The 23,481-nt window shown below is 44.8% G+C and overlaps 1 protein-coding gene across 3 annotated transcripts in view; it reads left to right on the forward strand.

Annotated features, from left to right (window-relative positions):
- The window catches only part of ITGA6 (integrin subunit alpha 6), a 67,681-nt gene that overhangs the window by 30,631 nt on the left and 13,569 nt on the right, over positions 1 to 23,481 (forward strand). For 2 of the 3 annotated variants that reach the window (XM_008138557.3, XM_008138558.3), the window contains exons 3-19: positions 1,332 to 1,411; positions 2,551 to 2,806; positions 4,317 to 4,448; positions 7,685 to 7,895; positions 8,583 to 8,776; positions 8,914 to 9,002; positions 9,700 to 9,818; positions 12,620 to 12,718; positions 12,976 to 13,037; positions 18,517 to 18,677; positions 18,859 to 19,002; positions 20,620 to 20,735; positions 20,853 to 21,042; positions 21,129 to 21,212; positions 21,311 to 21,390; positions 21,545 to 21,622; positions 21,710 to 21,812. In XM_008138557.3, coding sequence (XP_008136779.2) covers positions 1,332 to 1,411; positions 2,551 to 2,806; positions 4,317 to 4,448; positions 7,685 to 7,895; positions 8,583 to 8,776; positions 8,914 to 9,002; positions 9,700 to 9,818; positions 12,620 to 12,718; positions 12,976 to 13,037; positions 18,517 to 18,677; positions 18,859 to 19,002; positions 20,620 to 20,735; positions 20,853 to 21,042; positions 21,129 to 21,212; positions 21,311 to 21,390; positions 21,545 to 21,622; positions 21,710 to 21,812 — 2,198 coding nt within the window. Of the gene's footprint in view, positions 1 to 1,331; positions 1,412 to 2,550; positions 2,807 to 4,316; positions 4,449 to 6,463; positions 6,581 to 7,684; positions 7,896 to 8,582; positions 8,777 to 8,913; positions 9,003 to 9,699; positions 9,819 to 12,619; positions 12,719 to 12,975; positions 13,038 to 18,516; positions 18,678 to 18,858; positions 19,003 to 20,619; positions 20,736 to 20,852; positions 21,043 to 21,128; positions 21,213 to 21,310; positions 21,391 to 21,544; positions 21,623 to 21,709; positions 21,813 to 23,481 lie in introns of all 3 variants that reach the window. The other variant, XM_028140961.2, reaches the window with a different exon arrangement.

A 23,481-nucleotide genomic window follows, 5' to 3' on the forward strand; every position in this document is an offset into this window, starting at 1 on the left:
TGTCTTGTACGTAGCAGCCAAAAGTTCTCACTTGCTGTTAAGTACTTGGGAGAAAGCCGATTTAAATTTCAGATCTCTGAAATGAGAGCTGACCAACATGGGTAAATTTTGCCCTCCTGTCTCAGGTCGGGGCTTGTTTGTGAGGACTGTATGTTGGGCAGAGCAATTATTAGCGACTGAGAAGCTCCAACCAAACCTAATGTGACATACGTGGTCTGAGTAGATTTGCAGATTCATGTGTTATTTTTATGTTCTTCTCATGCTTTTTCATCTTTTAGAGATGACCTTTTTTCTTATTAGAAAATAATACATGTTTATTATGGGAAACTTGTAAATGGCAGCGACCTATAAAGAAACCCCACTGGCGCCCTAACCGGTTTGGCTCAGTGGATAGAGCGTCGGCCTGCGGACTGAAGGGTCCCAGGTTTGATTCCGGTCAAGGGCATGTACCTTGGTTGCGGGCACATCCCCAGTAGGGGGTGTGCAGGAGGCAGCTGATCGATGTTTCTCTCTCATCGATGTTTCTAACTCTCTATCCCTCTCCCTTCCTCTCTGTAAAAAAATCAATAAAATATATTTTTAAAAAAGAAAACCCACTGGTAATGTAGACAGAATCGCTTTTTATTTAACATTTTGGCATTTCCCTTCTGTCTACTTGAAGTTGTTTAGTTTCCATAGTTTTGTAACGATTCCAGATTGAAAATTGTTGCCTGCCATGCTCCGCATTGAGGAAGGGCAAAAATTTGGATAGAAGGTCATAAAGTAGGTTCAAATTGATACTGAAATGAGCACATGGTGATATTTGTGGTTTCTTTCTTTTTTGGGGGGGGGCAGAAGGAGTGAAAAGAAATACACCCCTTTCTTTCTTGGCATCGATAGAAAAATACAATAGGAACCTGAGGTCTTATCTTCCCGTCTCCAGTAAAGAAAGGAACAGCTCATGCTGTATGCAGCAGATTTGGGAGTGTGTAGAGAAGCGTACACTTCCTGTTAGTTTGGATGGTAGTTGGATTTTGGAAGCTGGAAGTCTTAAATTTTCAAATACCTCTCTGTACTGGGGACCCTGGGTGTCAGAGGGTGAAGGGCCACCTGGTAAGCCTATGTATTTTGTGTAAAGAATTTTATGCAAGAGTCTTACCGACAATCACCCATCTGTTTTCTTAAGATGAGAAGTAATTTTTCTGGACCGAGTAGCTGAATTTACTCAGTAGTTACACTTGGAGTCAATGCTATTTAGAAACCGTTTCTTGTGTGTTTGTTCATCTATTGGTTCATTGCCTGTTTGAGTCACTTTGAAGTCCTAACTGTGTAACCTGTGCTGCTTTCCACAGCCGACCCTTCCTCGGAAAGCAAGGAAGACCAGTGGATGGGGGTCACTGTCCAGAGCCAGGGTCCCGGCGGCAAAGTGGTGGTGAGTAGAGGAGCGTGTTCCTTCCGCCGGGCCTGAGTGCCCGGCTGACCGCAGCGGGGCCCAGCAGTGCTTTTCTTTAGAACATGCAAATTCAAAGAACTTATTAACAAAATTCTATTGAATATCTCAAACTCTAGATGGTCTTAGAATAAAAAAAGCAAAAGAAGCTGGACATGGTCCCAGGAACCATGTAGCTTTTATAGATGAGGTATAAAAAAATATGGGAATGGTCATGGAAAGTAAGGTCAAATTTTTTAAACTCCCATGATTTATTCTGAGCTTCTTCAAGTAGAAGTGGTAGCGAAAATGAGAGGGTCTGTTAGATGGGTTATGCTGGGTGACCTTGGAAGTGACCCCCAGGGCTGGAGTATGATGATCTTTCTGTGTCTCCTTCAAAATACGATTGCTATAACAAATGTATATAGAATTTGGAGGAAAAAAAATGAGCATTTTACGGGACGTTGAATTTTGCTATTGAAGGGCTGTATTATGGGAAATAGACTTGGATGTTGTCAAGTATCTTCAGCCTGTATTGCGTGGGTGCAGCTTTGAATACCCTGTAAAACTATAGAGATGATTTCATCTCTCCCAGCAGTGTAGTTCTCTCTGCCTTATAGGATAAGCTATCTCAGAGCTTAGGTTATAAATTAGGATGTAGGATTATAAGGGAGTAGTATGGGCAAAAGGAAAATGTCTGGTTTGGCCATGTTTGCCTGATTCCTGTGAAAATGTGCCCATGGTTTCTCTCCTCTGCAACAGGCTATTTTCACAAACATACTGATGTGAAGGTTTATACAGCCATTAAGCCAATTAAATTAAGAAAATGAAATAAGGTGTTTCCATTGTTTATGTGACAGCTACATTTATAAATAAATTACCTGCGCGTTACAGATTAGCATTCAGTATTCAGATCGGACATTATCCTTTGGGTGAAAATAAGACAGAAGTCCTATGGTTTCTACAGGCTGGATAAAGGTCTTCTTAGTGACACTTTGGGGGAAGATTTACTGGTTTCGGATCCAATCCCAGGATGAGGGCACGTTTAACATCCTTTTTAGTATTGACAATTGTATCCATTTGTAATGAAAACCATAAGGTTTGTAGACATGTGTGGGCTACTTTATCCCATCTGTTTGCAGACATGTGCTCATCGATATGAGAAAAGACAACATGTTAATACAAAGCAGGAATCCCGAGACATCTTTGGAAGGTGTTACGTCCTGAGTCAGAACCTCAGGATTGAAGATGAGATGGATGGAGGAGACTGGAGTTTCTGTGATGGCCGACTGAGAGGCCATGAAAAGTTTGGTTCTTGCCAGCAAGGTGTAGCAGCCACTTTTACTAAAGACTTTCACTACATTGTATTTGGAGCCCCAGGAACTTATAACTGGAAAGGTATGACGTGTGTTTATAGAAATAGAGATTAGACTATATTATTTCTATTATATGCACCAAGGTTTGGTAAACTTTAAATTAAAACAAAATGTGTTATAGTGTACTTGTAAGTTATAGAAGTAGGGGAGGATATTAAAATCTCTAAATCATATGACTTTTAAAAACAAACAATGGTGCAAGTGTATGTTTTAAGAGATTTTTTTTTCTCCACTAGCAATTTACATTAATACAAGTAGCTAACTTTTTCTGTAAGCATATGATAATTAACACTAGTAGTTTAACGTTAGTAGTATTGCTGTTTTATATTTGCCTCTCATGAAGCTGAAAGTCTTAATTTTAAGGTAGTGATCTGAAAACTGATAAGAATTGAGTCTGTCATGTACAAATAACAGTGTCTTAATATAGACATTCCTTTCATTATATGCTATCTTAAAAGGCTGTCTTTTGCTAATAGACTTAGAAGGCTAGATGGCAGATTAGGGAATTTTGGGATGATAATTTCAGATAACTTGCAGAAAAGTTGTTTAATAGTATTGTTTAATCATCATTGTGATGTAGTAAAAGGAGACATGGGAAGGGGGAGGGAGAAGAATGGCCCACATTTTAAGAAAGTTATTAAGGTAAATTCTATGTTATAACATTTTCACTAGTCAGGAAAAACTTAGGAAAACTTTTCCTTTCCATTAAAACACTTCCACGTTTTTAAATTCCTGTTAGATACAATCCTTGAGAACACTTACTCTGTATGTGACCTTGGGCAGCAGTATCCTTTGCCCCCACCCCACCCCCAATCAACTGTTTCACATAACGGTATTTGTCAGGTTATTTCGACCTAATCAAAACAACACATTTAATTTAGAAGTAGTTTTATTTTAGGAAGAACAGATGCCGTACATAATAAGACAAAACAATAAAAACACCCAGGAATTATGTATGCTTTAATTTACGGGAAACATGTCTTGTTGTTTTATTAACCCTGACTTAGAAGGTTACTCTTTTTAAAAAGTCACATAGTGGGTTTTTTTATAGGAAATCTTTTTAATGAAGGATTTTAAAAAATGGAATATTGGTTAAATATTGGTTAAAGTGAAGAACAGATCAAAATATTAATTTCATTTTACACTACAGTAAAGAAGGTAACAATTTTGGATTATAGAAAATGTAAAGTATCATCAGGTTCATATCATTTTTAAAATATTGTTTTCTGTAGATTTAGTTAACTTTTCATTTTCATCTACTTTCATGGCATTTTAAAGATAATTCATGAGACTGCATGGGGCATTTTTTTTTATTACTAGAACAACTTTCTTTGACATAAAAATTTACATGAACATGACTTTTTAACTTCAAAACCTCAAAAGTCATTTCTTTTTTCTGCCTTTTCTTCCTCCTCACTTTTCTTGCTGTACTTAGTGTGATAACATGAGGAATGTTTTATTAGGACCCACCTGTTTTATTTTCTTTCATCTTCACTTTTTTGTTGTTGTTTTTTACCATCTCATTCCTTTAGGGATTGTTCGCGTAGAACAAAAGAATAACACTTTTTTTGACATGAACATCTTTGAAGATGGGCCTTATGAAGTTGGTGGAGAGACTGACCATGATGAAAGTCTAGTTCCTGTTCCTGCTAACAGTTACTTAGGTAGGAATGAGAGGAGACGGCACGCCTACCTTTGCAGAGGCCTCTGGGGGACACTGCCCTCCCGGGACCTTGGCCTTTGGGCTGAGAACAGATCAGGTGGAGCCAGGGGCCTGCGGCTGCACTGACTGGGATTTGGTTTAGGCCTTGGTGGTTCTGAGGCTTGGGATTCTTCCCTTCGGGCCTAGGCTCCCTCACGTGGAGACGAACCCTACTTCCTCCTAAAATCGCCTGTCCTCTGCACGGTCGTCTGTTTCCTGAGCCAGCGTTGGCCTCTGTAACCTGAAAAGGGCTGTTCGTGCAGCTGAGAATAAACGCGTGGATGTCAGCTGAGCTGCCTCCCCTCTCCCTTCAGGGCCTCTCTCCAGGCTGCTCCTAAGAGCCGCATTTATGAAGTTACTCTTAAGTGGCAGGTCAAGACCCCAGGTCCGTCCGCTGTGATTGCCTTTCTCCGGGGTTGGCCCTGCTTCTGGATTGGGGCCTCGTGTCACCGGGCCCTGGCGGGTTGGCACGGGGCCTCCCAGCCGAGGCTGAGCAGGACTTGCTGAAGGAGCGTGGGGACACCCGGATTATGGCTAAGTGCCCGTTCCTTAACTCCTAAGGCGTGTTTGCATTACTAATGGGGTCCTAAATTATTCATGTGCATTATGGTAATTACACAAAGGCTTTTAAAAGCTTTAATTCTTAGTATGAGGTGACATAAAGAATAATTATTGTGCATTTCTTGGAAAAAAATGTAAAAAATCTCCTAAACCCAAAGAGTAACCTATTTTTTTTTTTTTTAAAGAAAAGAACCCATATGCTAAAGATATTACTGGAACAATGAAAAGGAAAAAATAGGAATAAATATAAGATTAATTCTAAATAATGTATTAAACATATTCTTAAAAAAATTGTTCTAAATGTCAACTTAATTGAAAAATAACATTAAAAAATAAGTTGTTCTAATTATATAGGTATGTCCGAACAGAACTGTTCATGAAAATTTTTCAGACACCCCCTCCCCCCCCAAAATAAAAAATTAAAAACTTGGTATGAAGGCATAGAAGAGGGAAGAGAAAAGTTATGCTTAACTACTTGTCAAGCACCTACATAATGTTTTACAGGTCTCATTTGATCTCAACAACCTATACTAATAAAAGAGTAACATGCTAATTGACCATACCTTTGCAATGCCCACCAGCCAATCAGGAGTGAGTTTGCAAATTAACACAACAAAGATGGCAGGTTAATTTGCATACACAGGCACCTAGCGGCCGGATGTTCCACACCATCCCAGCTGCTCAGGGCTTCTGGGCAGCATGGGAAGGTGGAAAGGCGGCTCCGGCCAGAGCAAAGGCGGTGCCGGCAGCCAGGGGAAGGAAAGCCCATTCTTGCAGGAATCTTTGTGCATTGGGCCTCTAGTATTGTAAAATAAGCATTATTGCCCCTCTTGCTGGGTGTGTGAATGGCTTTGCAGGACATGAAGGGGACATAGGGCAATAAGCAATTTTCAGCCTCAGTTACTAAATGTGTTTTTTCAAGGCCAATATTATCAACAAACCAATGCTTTATTTGATTATATTTTAACAGACTACCGCTCTTCAAATGCCTTATTCAAGGATAAGTTTATAGCGAGAAACATTGAATTTTCATGGCTCTAGGCAAGAAACCAGCTCTTTGGTCTTTAGGGTAGAGGCCCATGGATGTTACAAGCTTAGCTGCTGTTAGGACATTTGGGTCTGACACATTTGCTGCTTTCAGAATGGGTTTCCTCAAAAGTGGACGCCTGGGAAAAAAGTCAAGTTTGTGCGGTTACATTTTAGTTGCCCGTGCTGTCTGTGCATCTGTCATTTAAAGAAATCAGTGGGTTTTAGGAATGAAACGGTCTGCTTGAGGCTTGGGAAGCCGGCAGACAGCGTGGCTTGCCAGATGCTGCGGTGGCCTCATCATCCAGCAAGAACGGTGGTCGCCGTGGTGCCTCCTACCCGGCATAATTGCTTTTCCTTCCATCTCTTCCACTTCTCGCACGTGCGCAGGCCTGCTGTTTTTGACCAGCGTTTCCTACACAGATCCCGATCAGTTTGTTTATAAAACACAGCCTCCCAGGGAGCAGCCCGACACGTCCCCTGACGTGATGATGAATAGCTACCTAGGTTTGTGATCTCCCAGATGACAAATCAATTGTCTTGGTCATGCTCATTTAAAACATTTTTTTTTTATCCATACAGAGCATAAATCTTTTTATTTTCTATTTCATTTCAAGTGAAGCCCGCCCGAGAAGCATGCTGCGGTGGCGGCTCTGCCACCAGATGGTTTTCAGAGCTGGGTTCGATTAGATCGCCCTGCTCTAAACTGGTGGCTCATCCTATTTCTCGACTCACTGCACACAGTTTGAGAACTGCAACAGTAGTGGTGAAACTTTGCATAAATAAAACCCAGTGAAAAAGGGTGGCCTTACACTACTCTGCCCCCGCCTCGCCTCTATAGAAATACTTGCTTAATTTGAATGGTCTTGATATGGGCATTTATATTTGCCTCCCGATTAAATCTTGTATTTGTAATCTGACGTCCTACCTGACGCTTTACGATGAGATGTTCTAATGCTTCCCCCCCCCTCCTGACAAATTGATATAGATGATAAGTTGCTCACCTCTATTGTTTACATGTGTTCTCAAATGCTATGGCTCATCAATCATGGTTTTGTTTGCATGTTTGTGTCTGAGAACTAAGTGGGTTCAAAATAATGAAATGCTGCTTGTGGTGTATTGATGGAGTTGGCATTTGTGATTACCAAGGGGATTGATGCGTATGGACATTACTAATCATTTATTATGGCAGAACCCCACAACATGCACTCAGTTATACTATCAGGTTGTATCTCTGTGTATCTGATGTCAGTTTGCTATGATAATTTAGTATCTGGTTTGATCTCCTTTTACCGCAGGTCTAGTATTAAAATAAGGTTCAAACTGATTCTTACAATGAATGAATCCTTCATGATTCAAGTTGGACAGATGCTAAATAGCGTAGGTTCTTTACTTTAAGTCTTAATATATTCCATAGAAAGCAGTGAAATAGCCTGCTGCTTTGTACTTGTGTCATATCTCTGCGACTCTTTCACATCCTAAGTGTGATAGCTGGTGGGGAGGGTCAGAAGGAGAGGGGTGGGAAGCAAAAGGAGCACGTGGTGATGTAGTTACCTATGTTCGATGCCTCTAAAACACAGAGTTGATGTGAGCTGTAATTTGCTTTTCTAGGCTTTTCTTTGGACTCGGGGAAAGGGATCGTTTCTAAAGATGACATCACTTTTGTATCTGGTGCTCCGAGAGCCAATCACAGTGGGGCTGTGGTTTTGCTCAAAAGGGACATGAAGTCTGCACACCTTCTCCCCGAGCACATATTTGAAGGAGAAGGTCTGGCTTCTTCCTTTGGCTACGACGTGGCAGTGGTGGACCTCAACAAAGATGGGTGAGAGCATGTTAGGTCATTTCGCGTTTGTAAAGAAATCGTGGCTTCTTCGGCTTCTGTAGGTCTTGAGAAGAGCCATCCTTTCAGGGTAGTTGATTCAAAGAATATTTTTGCTGCCAAATTTTTAGCCTCCTTTCATGCCTTTATCACTTGTATTTTGGCAGTAGACAATCGTTACCCTTCCCGGGATGTAGGATTATTACATCTTTTCCAGTTTTTAGTTTTTACTCATGTCTTGGGAATGGGTCTGTGAGCATTAAAATTTGGGGCGAAAAATTAACTCGGAAAAGGACACCTACATGGTTCTTTTCTCTGGTTTCTTAAGGGGCTGTTGGAGCATCTAGAATGTCCTATTGAAAGTAGGGATTGGAAACAAACTCAGTACATAGGTCTGTGGCTGGTGGTGCCAGTTTGGGTCTGAAGTGGAAGGAGGAGGGGAGTGGAATCTTTACTGGAAGTCTCTGCGCTTAGATCTAACTGGGGGAACTGGCTTCAAGTTCTTACCCTCCATAATTTTTCTTTGGTTTAAAAAAAACATTTTAATTGATGAGATATAAGTTCCAGAGTTGGGGCCCTTTCTATCATATCATACCTCTTTGTGTCCTTAGTACCTGGGCTGCTGGTATTCTCCCCAAGCTCGCTGTTGAGCTGATAAGTTCACAGTTCTTCCCCTCCTTATGCTTTTAGGTGGCAGGATATTGTTATTGGAGCCCCACAGTATTTTGATAGAGATGGAGAAGTTGGAGGTGCAGTGTATGTCTACATGAACCAGCAAGGCCGGTGGAAAAATGTCAAGCCAATTCGTCTTAATGGAACCAAAGACTCTATGTTCGGCATCGCCGTCAAAAATATTGGCGATATTAACCAAGATGGCTACCCAGGTAAAATAATAGATTATGAAATGATTATGATTTGTAGATAGATTATTTGATTGATGAGTTTATGGCGTCTTACTTAAAACATTGTACTGAAACGTTTTAAAAAAGTAATGTTTGTTAAAATGTGATGTTGTCAACAGATATTGCAGTTGGAGCTCCCTATGATGATAACGGCAAGGTTTTTATCTATCATGGCTCGGCGAGCGGAATAAATACCAAACCAACACAGGTAACCAGATAACAATGGGGGTTTGAGCTTTTTGCCTGATGATAGAATATTTAAGTTTAAGTGAATTTTCCACTAATCACATTTTAGCTTACAAATCTACAATAGTATGAATTTTATGTTTTAAAAAATGTATTATTTGAAGATAGCTTGGAAATAGATATACAGGTAACTGCAATGACTTGCTTGTTTTAATTGTAAAATGTCTCTGATAAGTGAGAAATCAAAGTAATCCAAGGAAGGGACTATTCTACACTGACAGCATAAGTAGGTGGAAATGTGATGTATTTCCTTTAGTAGCATACTAAGTAGAGATGAAACTGGGCAAATGAAAGAGATGATTGTTATTGAATGGATTATTCAGACACCAAATTTTAAAAATTGCTTTTGAGAAAAATAAGACATTTGGAAGGGCAGTTAGAAAGGTTTGGTTTGAAATACCCTGATTGATTTAATACAGTAAACAAGTTCATAAAAAATTGGCTCTTTTATTCTTTGAGATACAGTGTAAATCAGGTGACTTTTATGCATTGTGTGTATGTTTATTTCTGATTTATTTATAATTGAATATAATTTATTTATAAGTGAACTCTTAAACTTCAGTTCTTTCTCTTAAACTTGTGTGTCTTTTTCAAAGCATGGATGGTAAGAAGCTCATTTTGGTGGCCCCGTGTCCATTCTGACGACCTGTTCTTTTTAGGTTCTCGAGGGTAATTCACGTTTTTTTGGATATTCAATTGCTGGAAATATGGACCTTGATAGGAATTCCTACCCTGATGTTGCTGTTGGCTCCCTGTCAGATTCAGTAACTATTTTCAGGTGTGTTAAAAGCATGTTCAATATTTGGGTTACATTAAAATTTTGACCTTTTGAATTGAAATTTGTAATGCCTATACTTCAAAAGACAAAAGCTGGTATGAATTTTGAAGGTTTTCCTTTTGCAAGTCGTGTAACAATGTGATAAAAACCTATTTTGTAAAATCTTGCTAATTTTGAACTCACTGAGAAAAAATAGGTTAGAATTGGTGACTAAATGAACATGTGTATGTGATTGGGAAGAGAAAGAATTCGGGGGAAAAGTTCTCAGTTGTGGTTTGTTCATGGTAATATACATCAGTCCGGGACACTTGACCTTCCCAGCTGTCACAGTGGGGAGTGGGAGGTACTTTGTGTCCTCTTAGGTTAAAGCATCCACCCCGTGTTTTACCTGGTGGTTCTCTAACTCTGCTTTTATACCCTTTTCTCTCTGTTCATATGGATACTAACCATGCAATAGTCAACATTTTTAAAAGGTAGAAGAGTCTATAACATTCAACTATTTCAGCAAAGTTTCCATCAAAAAGCAGTTCGAACTTCTAGTTCTAGTTTGAGGTCTAGCCCTCAGGTATCAAGAAGACTTGACTTCCTGTACCAAAATTTGGTTACCAAGTCTTTCCCAGCAGATAACCTTCTTTAGTTAAATACTTGCTTCTGTCTGTCATTGATGTTTTAACACCCTTACTTTTCCTTACTCATAAACTGATGTTTTAACACCCTTACTCATAAACTGGTTGTGAATCCTGTAAACTTGTTCCTTTTTCCTCATAGATAGTAGGAAAGTAAATTTCAAAATCATTTGATAATGAAAGGAAAACCAACTCCCTTATTTTACACACAAAGCAATGGAGGCCCAGGACTTGCCTGAGCTTTTAAGGCTGGATCCTGCGGGAACAGGGCACAGCACCTAGATCCTCCCAACTCTTTCTCTGGGCATTTTCCCCATTAAATCATTCTAGAACTTCAGGGTAGTTAATAAATAGATGCCAGTTAAATACAAGACAGCTGGGTCAAAAAGATTTGCTTTATGTGTTAAAAGGCAAAATTTTCATGATTCATATATAATGTATACTCAGAATTGCATGTGGATGTTGTGTGTTTAAAAAAACATGTAAAAATAGAGTTTGGCCAAAATGTGTTAAAATATTTTCTTTTGAAATTTATGCTACACGGAAGCCTTAATGCTATGATATTCAAAACACTTCAACATCTCTAGCAACTGGTTTTAAAAGATGTGTGAATTTTTGCCTTTTAAATATGCTCTCAAAACTTGGAGTGTCTTAGTCAGTATCTTAGGAACTAGCAGCTGCCGCGATGTAAACTAACAATAGGGAGAAAGGAAGACACAGACTGTGGGCAGCATTGGCCGTTCATTGGCTCCCACCTTCCCCGAGAGTGTACTTGTGCCCTCTCTGGGCTACTGATAGATTCATTCCAGAAGCTCGACCTAGTTTTTTGGAATTGGAATGCGTTTTCCTATCAGAATACTTCTCCAGATGGCCGGGTTCACCACAAGCCCACTACAGTCAGCCTAGCGGAATCTGTGTGGTAATGAAACCCTGGAACCCGCTCTGAGTTCTGGCTGGAGAGAGACAGAGGCGAGAGGTATCTCCCCATCCCACTCGCACCCCCAGCCACTGCACACTTGCAGGACTGTGCCTGTGGCAGGGGTCAGGTCACAGGCCAGCACTGACCCCTTGGCTGTGGGAGAAGAGGAGAATATAGAAGGGGAAGAGAAGATGCTTTTATGCGGTGAGGAGACCTGGTGCGGGATGCCAGCGTCTTGAGTGTTTGTGAGGTTGGGGTGAGGTAGAGGGTAGAGGTTAAGGGACTTGAGTGTTTGCCTACAGAGATATTGTGGGGCAGAAAAGCCTAGTCCATTGCAGCAGCAGGAGGACAAGGACTCGGGGTTGGGGATCGTGGTTCCGGGGAGGACAAGGTAGGGCGAATGTTTGTAAGATGGAGACCCGTGGTTTAGGATCGCCTGTGTCACTAAAACTCGGGTGCATGCAGAACCCCTAATAGTGAGCATCCCAGCTCATAGGGGTGTATGTTGGTGTTACCTTTGTGAAGGCTATTTTGGCAGGATTACTCATAATTAAAATATACATATTCTTTGACACATTGTGCTGAATCGCATAGATAAATTCAAATGTGTGCTGCGATGCATGTGCCAAGGGTGTTTGTCGGGGCTGAAAGCCGGAAACAATACACATGGGCCCCGACTAGGAACTGGTTACACCCCGGCTGTCACCTCGGCACGGTGCGGCCCCGCCAGCTGTGGGAACCGGGGCTAGACTCACGTGAACAGACCCGAGGAGACCCGAAATGTTAATAAAGGGGAAAAGCGACAGAAAGCATGGAATTTCCCATTTAAATAATCGTGTATCTTTTTATTTTAAACCAACACGTAGACTATGACGTGTTTGGGAGAATACACAAGGCTACTTGGGAGCTTGGGTGGGGACAGACGCTATTTGCTTGAAAACCCTGGGACTTTTACATGTTGTACCTATTACTCTTTCAATGAAAAAAAAAAAAAAAAAACAAAAACACCCTATTAAAACTAGAACTTTTTAGAATTTTCAATGTTATTTAAAAATTTTAAGTAAATATTATAGAGTCGGGTTTTAAACTCTAACAGTTACTTTCTTCAGTCATAGAGGAGATAAATTACACGGGGGAACATTCCCCCCTGTGGTGTTAAGGCGTATCGGGCAGCCGAGTGCCAGCGTCTAGGATGAATTCATCTTACATTTCAAGGGAGCAAAGGCTGAGCTTGCTTCCTCCTCCTTTGTCTTCAGGTCCCGGCCTGTGATTAACATTCAGAAAACCGTCACAGTGACACCCAACAGGATCGATCTCCGCCAGAAAACCGCCTGCGGGGCGCCCAGTGGGATCTGGTGAGTTTCCCACAGACCCCTTGGAATCACACGGCCGCTTTGTGCTGACCCTATAGGCCTGAAGAGCTGCAGGGGAGTCTGAGAAATGGGCAGAGGGAAGAGGAATCTGCCAGGCGAATGTGTACCAATTTACTCATCAGTGAGCCATGGCGGGGGCGGGGGTGTGTGTGTGCGGATTTGAGAGCTGGGGAACATGTTGGTTTTTTTTCTGCTGCAATAATGCATCTTTTAAGAAATATGTGTTCAATTTTATACAGCCTCAAGGTTAAGGCCTGCTTCGAATATACTGCCAAGCCCGCTGGTTACAATCCTTCAATATGTAAGTACCTAGTACCCTTAAAAATGACGTGTTTTCCGTCTGCCAGGTTGGAAGTTCTGCATAAAGAACAGAAAAATAAAACTGCGATGGCCAACATGGGCCCGTGCGTTCTTGTTTACGGAATCAAGTCTTATCTGCTGTCTTCCCTTTACTCAGGAGGGCGCCGCACACGAGGGAAACACTCGCCATTTGGTCCCCATTTGAATTTTCCAGAGCAGATGGTTTGGGGCAGAATGTCTTGGAAAAGGATTCATTTGCCACCACAACCGTTTCCTCCGTCTCTGTCTTTGAACGGCAGTGTGGAAAGTTGGTTTTGCGGTTGCGAGGTGGTGGGTGGTGGGTGGTGGGTGGTGGGTGGGGAAGAGTGACTGCAGGAGCCCAGTGCTGCAGAGTAATTGCCAGTGTGTGCTCTTTGCTCCCGGCCTCCTCCCACCGGGGCTGGAACACTTCAGCTGTGTCCCCAAAGCCATTCAGAGACTTGGGCTCTGCTCCTGGTTCCAGCTCTGATGCTGACAGACCCTGCAACTCAGAGCACGTCTCTTCACATTTGAGTTTTTATTTTCCCACTCGTTAAAAAAAAAAAAATGCCTCGAATAGGAATTACTATGTAACATTGTGTGGAGATCAGATGAGATGATGTGATGAAAGCAGTTAGTCATTTCTAAGGTCTCATCCTGCTCCTGCCTTTGTAATCCACATTCTGACAGGGCTCACCATCCGCCAGCCGGAGTGACGGTCCATCATGAGCTTCTCTGGTATGTCTTAGAGCAGCCATGCCTCTTCAGGTGTAAGCCACCTGCTCCAGCTCCCGACGGGGGTGTGGAAATTTACAGGAAATCTTTCCCCAAAAGGAAGTGCAAAGAGTGAGGGCGCTTTCCTTCCGGGGTCGGGCCTGCGTCTCGGCTGCTGTGCTTTGTGGGATCCATGCCACCAAGGGAAGCTTCTAGCAGGACAGGTAGTTCCTGTTCTTTCCGTGTTTTTCTGTTTTTCCTCCATGAGTTTGCGTAAGATTTCTCCTTGTTATCTCAAGTATTCCCGTTTTCTCTGTTTAAAAGATGCCCCCTTTCCCCTCCCAGTGTTTGGCAGATCAGTCTGCTTCCACCTGGCCACGCTGTCATAAGCCGCTTAGCCTTCCTCTTCCGAGAGGCTAAGCTCTCAGGTGGTTTCTGCGTCTGCCCGACGTGCCGGGCGGCGTCCGCTGGATCATCTCCCTGGGACCTGGGACCTGTGACCGGGGCCGAGGCACGGAGTGCCGCCGGATTATGGCTTTGTGTGCTGGCAGAGCGTGGCTTCTCACTTTTGCTTTTGATGCCGCTGGCATTTCATTGAGCAGAGAAACAATTCTTTGTGCAGCTTTGAATGACAGGAAAACGTCTTCGATGACTTCGCACTATCTGTCGTCTTTCCAGGATCACTTGTGTCATTTCTACCCAAATGCAGCACCTCACACCTGCCTGCTCGGCTCACGGGCCCTTGACGTTGTGTTGGGAAGTGGACGAGAGAGTCCGGGAGAAATGGGGACTCTGAGTAGGCCAGGAGAGGAACGGGGAACATTTCTATTCTCTCAGCCTGTCATTTTCTCAGGTCACGCTCCGTTTGACGATAGAAGTGAAATCTCATCAGGGCATTCCTTGTCACCCCCCAAGTCAATATTAATTTCATATTGTGTAACGACTCCATTAACCAAGTGCTTATTGAGGGCCTCTTACGGATAGAACTCGTCTCTCTGAGGACATTTAGAGAAAACCTGCTCTCGCTGCCTGTATTGCCACAGTATTGGGGAATTCTAAATCAAACCAAACAGAACTTCCACCGAGCCGGGTAAGGGAATACATCTGCGGTCTGAGAACGCGGGCTTATTGTCGGGCCAGGCCGTTTTAACTCGGCAGCCCTCGCATGTGGCGCTCCGTACGGACAGTATTTATAATTGAGCCTTAATGAGTGTTCTCCGTGGCTTGCCCCTCAAAAGGTCGGCCAAGGTGGCCTGCAAGGATTTTAAGATGATGTGAACTGTCTGGAGGGTTAGGGGAGGTTGGAGTGGTTTGGGCAGATAAGCGGTTTTAATGCACCCACACCCTCCCCTCCTCTTGCTGCCGGGGGGGGGGGGGGGGGCACTCAGCACAGGAGCCCTCGGCTGGTTCACTGTGAAGTTAGCAGGTCACTGATAAATGGATGATGTCAAGGCTACCGAGGGCCTACAATGGAGACGCATTCCATTTGGCAGCCATGACATTTAAAAATTCTTTACATGGACACAGAAATTACTTTTGAAACTGTCAGTGTTTCTGAATTTCGGTCCAACACATCTGAAGCGCTGTCATTTCAGCACGAGAATAGCGTCCCATTGTGTGCTTGTGTGGGCAGATGTACCGGTGTGGATGTGGATGTGGGGCTAGGCACTCCCGCTTCCATTCATCTATTGTACAAGTGGTATTTGTATCAGTTATTGTGCTTTGCCGGGCAGTACAGTGGTGAGCAGACTGAGGTGGTCCCTGTCCATAGCTCTGCCGGGGAAGGTGGTCAGGTGGTTACAGTGCAATGGGCTAAGGGTAGAATACTGTCAGCTCCCCCCGGGGGGGGGGGGGCGCGGGCAGAGAAGGCCTCCCAGAGGAAGTGATGTCCATGCTGAGACCTGAAGGAGGAGGGTTCGTGGGCAGTCACGGGGAGGGGAGGAAACAGGGGGTCCGGCTGGCAGAGAGAGAGAGAGAGACTCACGCAGAGGTCTAGAGGCAAGTGGGAACCTGGGTATTTAAGAAACTTCAAAATCAAGCCATTGTCTTTTGTGTTTGTGACACAGGCTTAGAAGCTGGCTCTGCCTCCGTCGCTCACTGTGTGGCTCTCAGCCAGCCCCACCTCTGTGGGCCTCCATTTCTTCATCTGCAGGAAGAGGGTATTACCATAGATGCTCTCAAAAGGGCAAACTCTGCCTTGAATGATAGACCAAGGGTCGTTGATTGAACTTTCTGCATTTTTTGGAGCAGATTTTTTTCCCTTGGGGCTGCCTTCTCTGGCACTGTACACCCTTGGGTTTCTTCCCTTCTGATGGTTAGTGATTAATGAATGTAAGTAACTTCAGGGTTCTCCCATAACGAAAGAGCAGCTGTATCCAGAGAACTGGCAAAGAATGCATTCTGAAGTCAAGGATGGAGACTTTGATTATCCAGGTCCTGGCTGGCCTCAGCTCCATTAGTCTAGGTCAGTGGTCGGCAAACCGCGGCTCGCGAGCCACATGCGGCTCTTTGGCCCCTTGAGTGTGGCTCTTCCACAAAATACCACAGCCTGGGTGAGTCTATTTTGAAGAAGTGGCGTTAGAAGAAGTTTAAGTTTAAAAAATTTGGCTCTCAAAAGAAATTTCCATCGTTGTCCTGTTGATATTTGGCTCTGTTGACTAATGAGTTTGCCGACCACTGGTCTAGGTCAGTGGTGGCCAACCTTTCGGACCTCACAGGCCACCGGTTGGTGACCGCTGGTCTAGGTAGTCAAGAGCAGCTCTGCCTTCTAGAGCTCTGCAGGCTGGAAGCGTGGCTTGTGGAAGCTAGATTAGCTGACACACAGGCCCTCTAGCCACTAAAAGGAACATGTTTTATCTTTTAATTCTTTTTTGTTTTAACTTGAAAAGTCTCATCCTATTGTCAAAAGACTTTTATGTCCCTAATATATATATATATTATTCCTCTTTAGACAGCTGTCCTTTATCAGTGCTTATTAAACTTTAGCTTGTAAAGAACCACTTGGTGGTCCTGTTATGATGCAGAGCTGGCTCAGTGGGTCTGGCCGGGGCCTGTGTCTGCATCCCTAGCAGACCTCAGGAGATGCTGCACTACTGGTCTAGAGACCCTTTTGAAAGGGATTGTTTTCCTTTTCTTTTTAATTTTTAAAAAAATTAATTTCTTTTCCAATCACAGTTGACATAGAATATACTCGTTTCAGGCACACAACATAGTTATTAGACATTTATATACCACTAGAGGCCCGGTGCATGAAAATTCATGCACTGGAGTGGGGTCCCTCAGCCCGGCCTGCCCCCTCTCACAGTCCAGGAGCCCTCAGGGGCGGGAGGTGACCCGGCGATCAGGGGAAGGCGATGCCTCCATCACACCTCTGCTGCTGCCACTGATGGCAGCGCAAGCCTTGGCCGGCCCTGGTTACCTGAGCCTCCAGCAGCCCTGGGTGGCTGGGCAGCCGCCATCTGAGGCTTGCCTGTGCCTCAGGACGGCCCTGGGGGGCTGAGGGAACTGAGGGACTCTGGAGGCAGGTGCACGGAGCCGCTGGATCCGCCTGGGGTCAGGCCCAGCCATGCCGCACGCTTTCTGCCCTGGTGGGGCTGAGGGGACTGGGCGCCACCATCTTGTGGCTGTGGGCGCTGCCATCTTTGAGGGCGTGATAGCCAATTAGCATATTCCCTCCTTATTGGCTGTGGGTGCCACCATCTTTGTGAGGGTGTGATGGTCAATTAGCATATTCCCTCTTTATTAGATGGGATATGAAGTGGTCACCCTAGTAAGTCCAGTACCCATCTGACACTATACAGAGTTATTACTGTATCATTTACTACTAGAGGCCCAGTGCATGAATTTTGTGCACCAGTGGGGTCCCTTGGCCTGGCCTGCGGGATCGGGCTGAAACCGGCTCTCCGATATCCCCCAAGGGGTCCTGGATTGCAAGAGGGCGCAGGCCAGGCCGAGGGACCCCACCGGTGCACAATCGGGGTCAGGAAAGGATGCAGGAAGTTGGCCAGCTGAGGAGGGACCACAGGAGGGCTCCAGGGCATGTCTGGCCCATCTCACTCAGTCCCGATCAGCTGGATCCCAGTAGCAAGCTAACCTACCAGTGGGAGCATCTGCTCCTTGGTGGTCAGTGCACATCATAGTGAGCGGTTGAACAGCCTTAGCATATCATTAGCATATTACGCTTTGATTGGTTGAACCAGACTATCGGATGACCGGACACTTAGCATATTAGGCTTTTATTATATAGGAGGATGTTTTCTACGTGGTACTTTACATCCCCATGACTGTTTTTATAACTGGCAATTTGTACTTCTTAATCCCTTTTTGAGTATCAAAGTGCTAGGACATTTAAGCACTGGCCTGTTGAAGGGAGAGTCAGTTTAGCCCCTTAGGGAGTGTTGGATCCTCTCCTGTTATCTTGAGTGCCCTGAGCTGCTGAGATTCAGCCAGAAACTGATTCTTAGACACTGCTCAGAGCTTTTGACTTATTATTGAGCTCCCCCTGGTGGCTCCATGAAAAATTAACTTTAAGACTGTCAACAGCAATGGGCAGGAAAGGACAGCTTGACTTGAACACCGTAAGTCAATCAAAATGTCCATTATCAAGAAATATGAAGAGAAACAATGGCAGTGGGAAAAGTGTCCTTCTAAAAGGAATTCAAATATTTTTAAAAGGAGCTCAGCATGCTTATAGCTGAATGTGCATGAATGCACTTTAAGATCATATGATTTCTGTCCCTTTTATCTAGCCATTGTGGGCACACTTGAGGCTGAAAAGGAGAGAAGAAAATCCGGGCTCTCATCGAGAGTTCAGTTTCGAAACCAAGGTTCTGAGCCCAAGTACACGAAAGCGATAACGCTGAACAGGCAGAAGCAGAAGGCGTGCATGGAGGAAACGCTCTGGCTGCAGGTGAGGCCGGCGGGCAGTCAAAACAGTTTTCTTAACGGGGACAAGGGTTGCTTTTTATGGTGGCATATATAGATTTTGAAATTTATACTAGAAACCCATTATTCAGTATGAAATAAAGCATTGTTTTGGTTTCCCAGTAGCATTTATCACATGTTTACCTGTATCTCTGCATCCTTTTCAGGAAAATATCAGAGATAAGCTGCGTCCCATCCCCATAACTGCTTCAGTGGAGATCCAAGACCCGAACACTCGGCGGCGAGTGAATTCACTTCCAGAGGTTTTTCCAATTCTGAATTCCAACGAGCCCAAGACAGTCCATACAGATGTAAGTCTTTCTGACTCGTTTTGCCATATTATTATGTTAAGTCAAATGTCTTTAAAGGCACAAGAATTAGTGATGTGCTTTAAAGGTCATTTCTTTGTATTAAATAAGCTTTTAAAAATATTTGCAAAGTTTGAAGATCTGTTTCTCTGATTAGCCATGAATGTAGAGGCATACAGAATAGAATTTGGAGCCAGAAAGTATTTTTCTTAAAAGATTTTTTTTTTTTTTTGCCCTGGCTGGTTTGGCTCAGTGGATGGAGCGTCAGCCTGTGGACTGAAGGGTCTCAGGTTCAATTCCAGTCAAGGGCATGTGCCTTGGTTGTGGGCACATCCCCAGTGGGGGGTGTGCAGGAGGCAGCTGATCGATGTTTCTCTCTCATCAATGTTTCTGACTCTCTCTCCCTCTCCCTTCCTCTCTGTAAAATATCAATAAAATATATTTAAAAAGAAAAATTTTTTTTTTGGCTACTTCAACTTATTGAGACCGTAATTGGCAGAACTTCTTATTCTCACATCAAGTTTCTCCTACAGCTGTATGAAGAAAGAAAAATACATTGCATTTTTTCCAGTAAGAACATTAACATGTAGAAAAACAACTGTTGTTAGTATGAACATTAAAATCAAGGAATATAAAAATTCAGCAAGCCAAAAAAGTAGCAGCTGTGAAATAGTCATTTAGTGCTGAGTGTACCCTACAATCTTAGGAGAACAATTTATATTACATGGCTTGCTGCATGCCTATGAGGTGGGTATGTTAGGTCTTAAGCTGGTTGAGATGCAAGATTAGGCTGGGAGCTGTGACATCCTAATTGCGCATTATGCACTTGCTGTCAGAATCCCGTCCGTACCACAGTGCCCGCTCTGAGGCACCTGGGTCTGGTGGTCCACGCTGAAGCTTTTTAGAAGTGAGGACTCACTGTGTTAGGGTAGGAGTGGATGCCTAAATCTAGACATTGTCTGTCTTTTCTTTTTTATCCTCACCTGAGGATAATTCCTAGAGAGAGTGGAAGGGGGAGAGAGAGAGAGAGAGAAACATTGACGTGAGAGAGACACATCGATTGCATGTCTCCTGCATGCGCCCAACCAGGGCTGTGGGTCTAACCTGCAACCGAGGTACATTCCCTTGACTGGGAATCGAACCCAAGACCCTTTGGTCTGCAGGCCAACACTCTAACCACTGAGAAAAACTGGCCAGGGCCGCATTGTTAGTTTTTATTGTCACCAAACACAGTTCCTTATACTTTTGTATATTTTCATGTATTTTTCATGTTGATGATCACATTAATATTTCTTGTGTATATCCCCAGCTCTGAAGTCATGTTCAACATAACAGACAAGGAGACAGTTTCCTAATTATTTATCAGGGCGATTATCGAGCACTATTAGCACTGCACCTGATGCTCAGCCACCGAGCCACATTGGCTGGGCTCAAAGTGCCTTCAAACACAGTTCTGTTAGACCCAGGGGGCATCGCCTGCATGCCTAAGTATGTCTGAAGCTTGACTTCTGCTCTGGTAACGGTCACACGCGGAAATGAACCGTGAGGAGGAAGCCAGTCACCCGCCTCTGTGAGCCCAAAAGGGCAGACATTTCTGACCACGGTTTTGTTTTCCTCCAGGTGCACTTCCTAAAAGAGGGATGTGGAGACGACAATGTGTGCAACAGCAACCTTAAACTAGAATACAAATTTTGTACCCGGGAAGGAAACCAGGACAAGTTTTCTTACCTGCCGATGTAAGAATTGCTCTGTGGCCCCAGCCAGTCTGACTCTGGCTTTGCAGGGACTTTGGTTAAAAGGGGGCCTTACTGAACACATACTGAGGACGTTGTCATGTTTCTCTTCTCTTATAGTCAAAAGGGTGTTCCAGAACTAGTTCTAAAAGACCAGAAGGACATTGCTTTAGAAATAACAGTGACAAACAGCCCTTCCGACCCAAGGAACCCCACCCGAGATGGCGATGACGCGCACGAAGCTAAACTCATTGCGACTTTCCCGGACACGCTGACGTACTCCGCGTACAGAGAGCTGAAGGCCTTCCCGGTACGTGCGGTTCGAGACCAGCGGGGAGGGGGCGCCACGCTGTGGCTAGTGAGCCCGTTGTGATCTGGTGTGCTCTTCTGTTGTAGGAGAAACAGCTGAGTTGTGTTGCCAACCAGAACGGCTCACAGGCGGACTGTGAGCTCGGAAATCCTTTTAAAAGAAATTCCAGTGTAGGTGATGCCTTCCCATGTTGAATTTTACTAATTTTAAATGCCATTACAATGTTGATATGTTTGACCCGTGCTCATGGCTATTTTTATTTTTTTAGGTTACTTTTTATTTGATTTTAAGTACAACTGAGGTCACCTTTGACACCACAGATCTGGATATTAATCTGAAGTTGGAAACGTAAGAGTCACTTCAGCCTTTCCATTCAGAATTATTTCGTGAAAACACAGCCAGTCAGTGGATTGGCCCTGATCTACCTCATAAAGGAAGTGTAATTGTAATGAGAAAACTGACTGTTTAAAATAAAACCCTATTGTTTCCTTTTCATTTTCAGAACAAGCAATCAAGATAATTTGGCTCCAATTACAGCTTCTGCAAAAGTGGTTATTGAACTGCTTTTATCGGTCTCTGGGTAAGTGTTTGTGTTTAGCATAACAAATCAGTGTTTGAAAGAACCACTTACAATCCTCACCAAAACGGGTGTTTTTTAATTTAACAGAGTTGCCAAACCTTCCCAGGTGTATTTTGGAGGGGCCGTCCTTGGTGAGCAAGCTATGAAATCTGAAGATGAAGTGGGAAGTTTGATAGAGTATGAGTTCAGGGTGAGTCCTAGCATCTGTCCTTTTATTACAGATACCGGAAGCTAACACGTGCTGAATAGGGTCTCCAATATGTAATTTTAATAAGTCATATTAATAAATAAGCCTGATAAATGCTCAGCTATTAAATAACACACTGGCTTACAGGGAAAGTCCTGTCCTTCAGAACGGAGAACAACAGCTGTCATTCAGCACAGGACTTTGTTCAGCATCCAGTTCCCTTTGCGTTTCTTATCAGAGAGTTTGAATGTCTGTGTGGTGAGACAGAGGGACACTTGATCCTCCCGTCCCGCCGCCCCCCCACCCCCCTGCCCCAGTCTGCCTGTAAAACACAGGAAAATCGCCAAGTGACTTTTATTTGGCTTTAGAATGTGCTGTGATCCCTCCTCTGTTTAAGGCCATCTCTCTTACTGCTGTGGTTCATGCCCACTCCCCTTTCCCAAGCCCAGGTCAGCACGCACAGCGGCTCGCAGCCCAGGTGGATGCACATGAGCGCACGGTACAGAGCTGGCTCATAAGACATGCGGGTTTCGGATCTTTGTGGCTGAAATCATGTTCCTGAAAGTATAGTGACCACTGTTGAGGTGAATGACAGAAATGGCAGGAATGAGCTCACCCCTGCTCCAGCAGGTCCAGGCTGAATTCTCTGTGCGGCTCTCAGCCCGACAGACATGGCTGTGACAGGCGGTGGTGGCTGAGAGGCTTCTGCAGGTGTGGCTGAGAGAGGTCTGGGTTCCGGAGCAGTCCCCCACACAGGCAGAGGAGAGGGCTCGTCCCCCACACAGGCAGAGGAGAGGGCTCATCCCCCACACAGGCAGAGGGCTGTCCCCCACACAGGCAGAGGAGAGGGCTCATCCCCCACACAGGCAGAGGAGAGGGCTCGTCCCCCACACAGGCAGAGGAGAGGGCTCTTCCCCCACACAGGCAGAGGAGAGGGCTCGTCCCCCACACAGGCAGAGGAGAGGGCTCGTCCCCCACACAGGCAGAGGAGAGGGCTCGTCCCCCACACAGGCAGAGGAGAGGGCTCGTCCCCCACACAGGCAGAGGAGAGGGCTCATCCCCCACACAGGCAGAGGAGAGGGCTCATCCCCCACACAGGCAGAGGGCTGTCCCCCACACAGGCAGAGGAGAGGGCTCGTCCCCCACACAGGCAGAGGAGAGGGCTCATCCCCCACACAGGCAGAGGGCTCGTCCCCCACACAGGCAGAGGAGAGGGCTCGTCCCCACACAGGCAGAGGGCTCGTCCTCCAAACAGGCAGAGGAGAGGGCTCATCCTCCACACAGGCAGAGGAGAGGGCTCATCCTCCACACAGGCAGAGGAGAGGGCTCATCCTCCACACAGGCAGAGGAGAGGGCTCGTCCCCCACACAGGCAGAGGGCTCGTCCTCCACACAGGCAGAGGGCTCGTCCCCCACACAGGCAGAGGCTCATCCTCCACACAGGCAGAGGAGAGGGCTCGTCCCCCACACAGGCAGAGGAGAGGGCTCATCCTCCACACAGGCAGAGGAGAGGGCTCATCCCCCACACAGGCAGAGGAGAGGGCTCATCCCCCACACAGGCAGAGGGCTGTCCCCCACACAGGCAGAGGAGAGGGCTCGTCCCCCACACAGGCAGAGGAGAGGGCTCGTCCCCCACACAGGCAGAGGAGAGGGCTCGTCCCCCACACAGGCAG

Source organism: Eptesicus fuscus, chromosome 11 (genome assembly GCF_027574615.1).
Source record: "Eptesicus fuscus isolate TK198812 chromosome 11, DD_ASM_mEF_20220401, whole genome shotgun sequence".
Taxonomy (NCBI): Eukaryota; Metazoa; Chordata; class Mammalia; order Chiroptera; family Vespertilionidae; genus Eptesicus; species Eptesicus fuscus.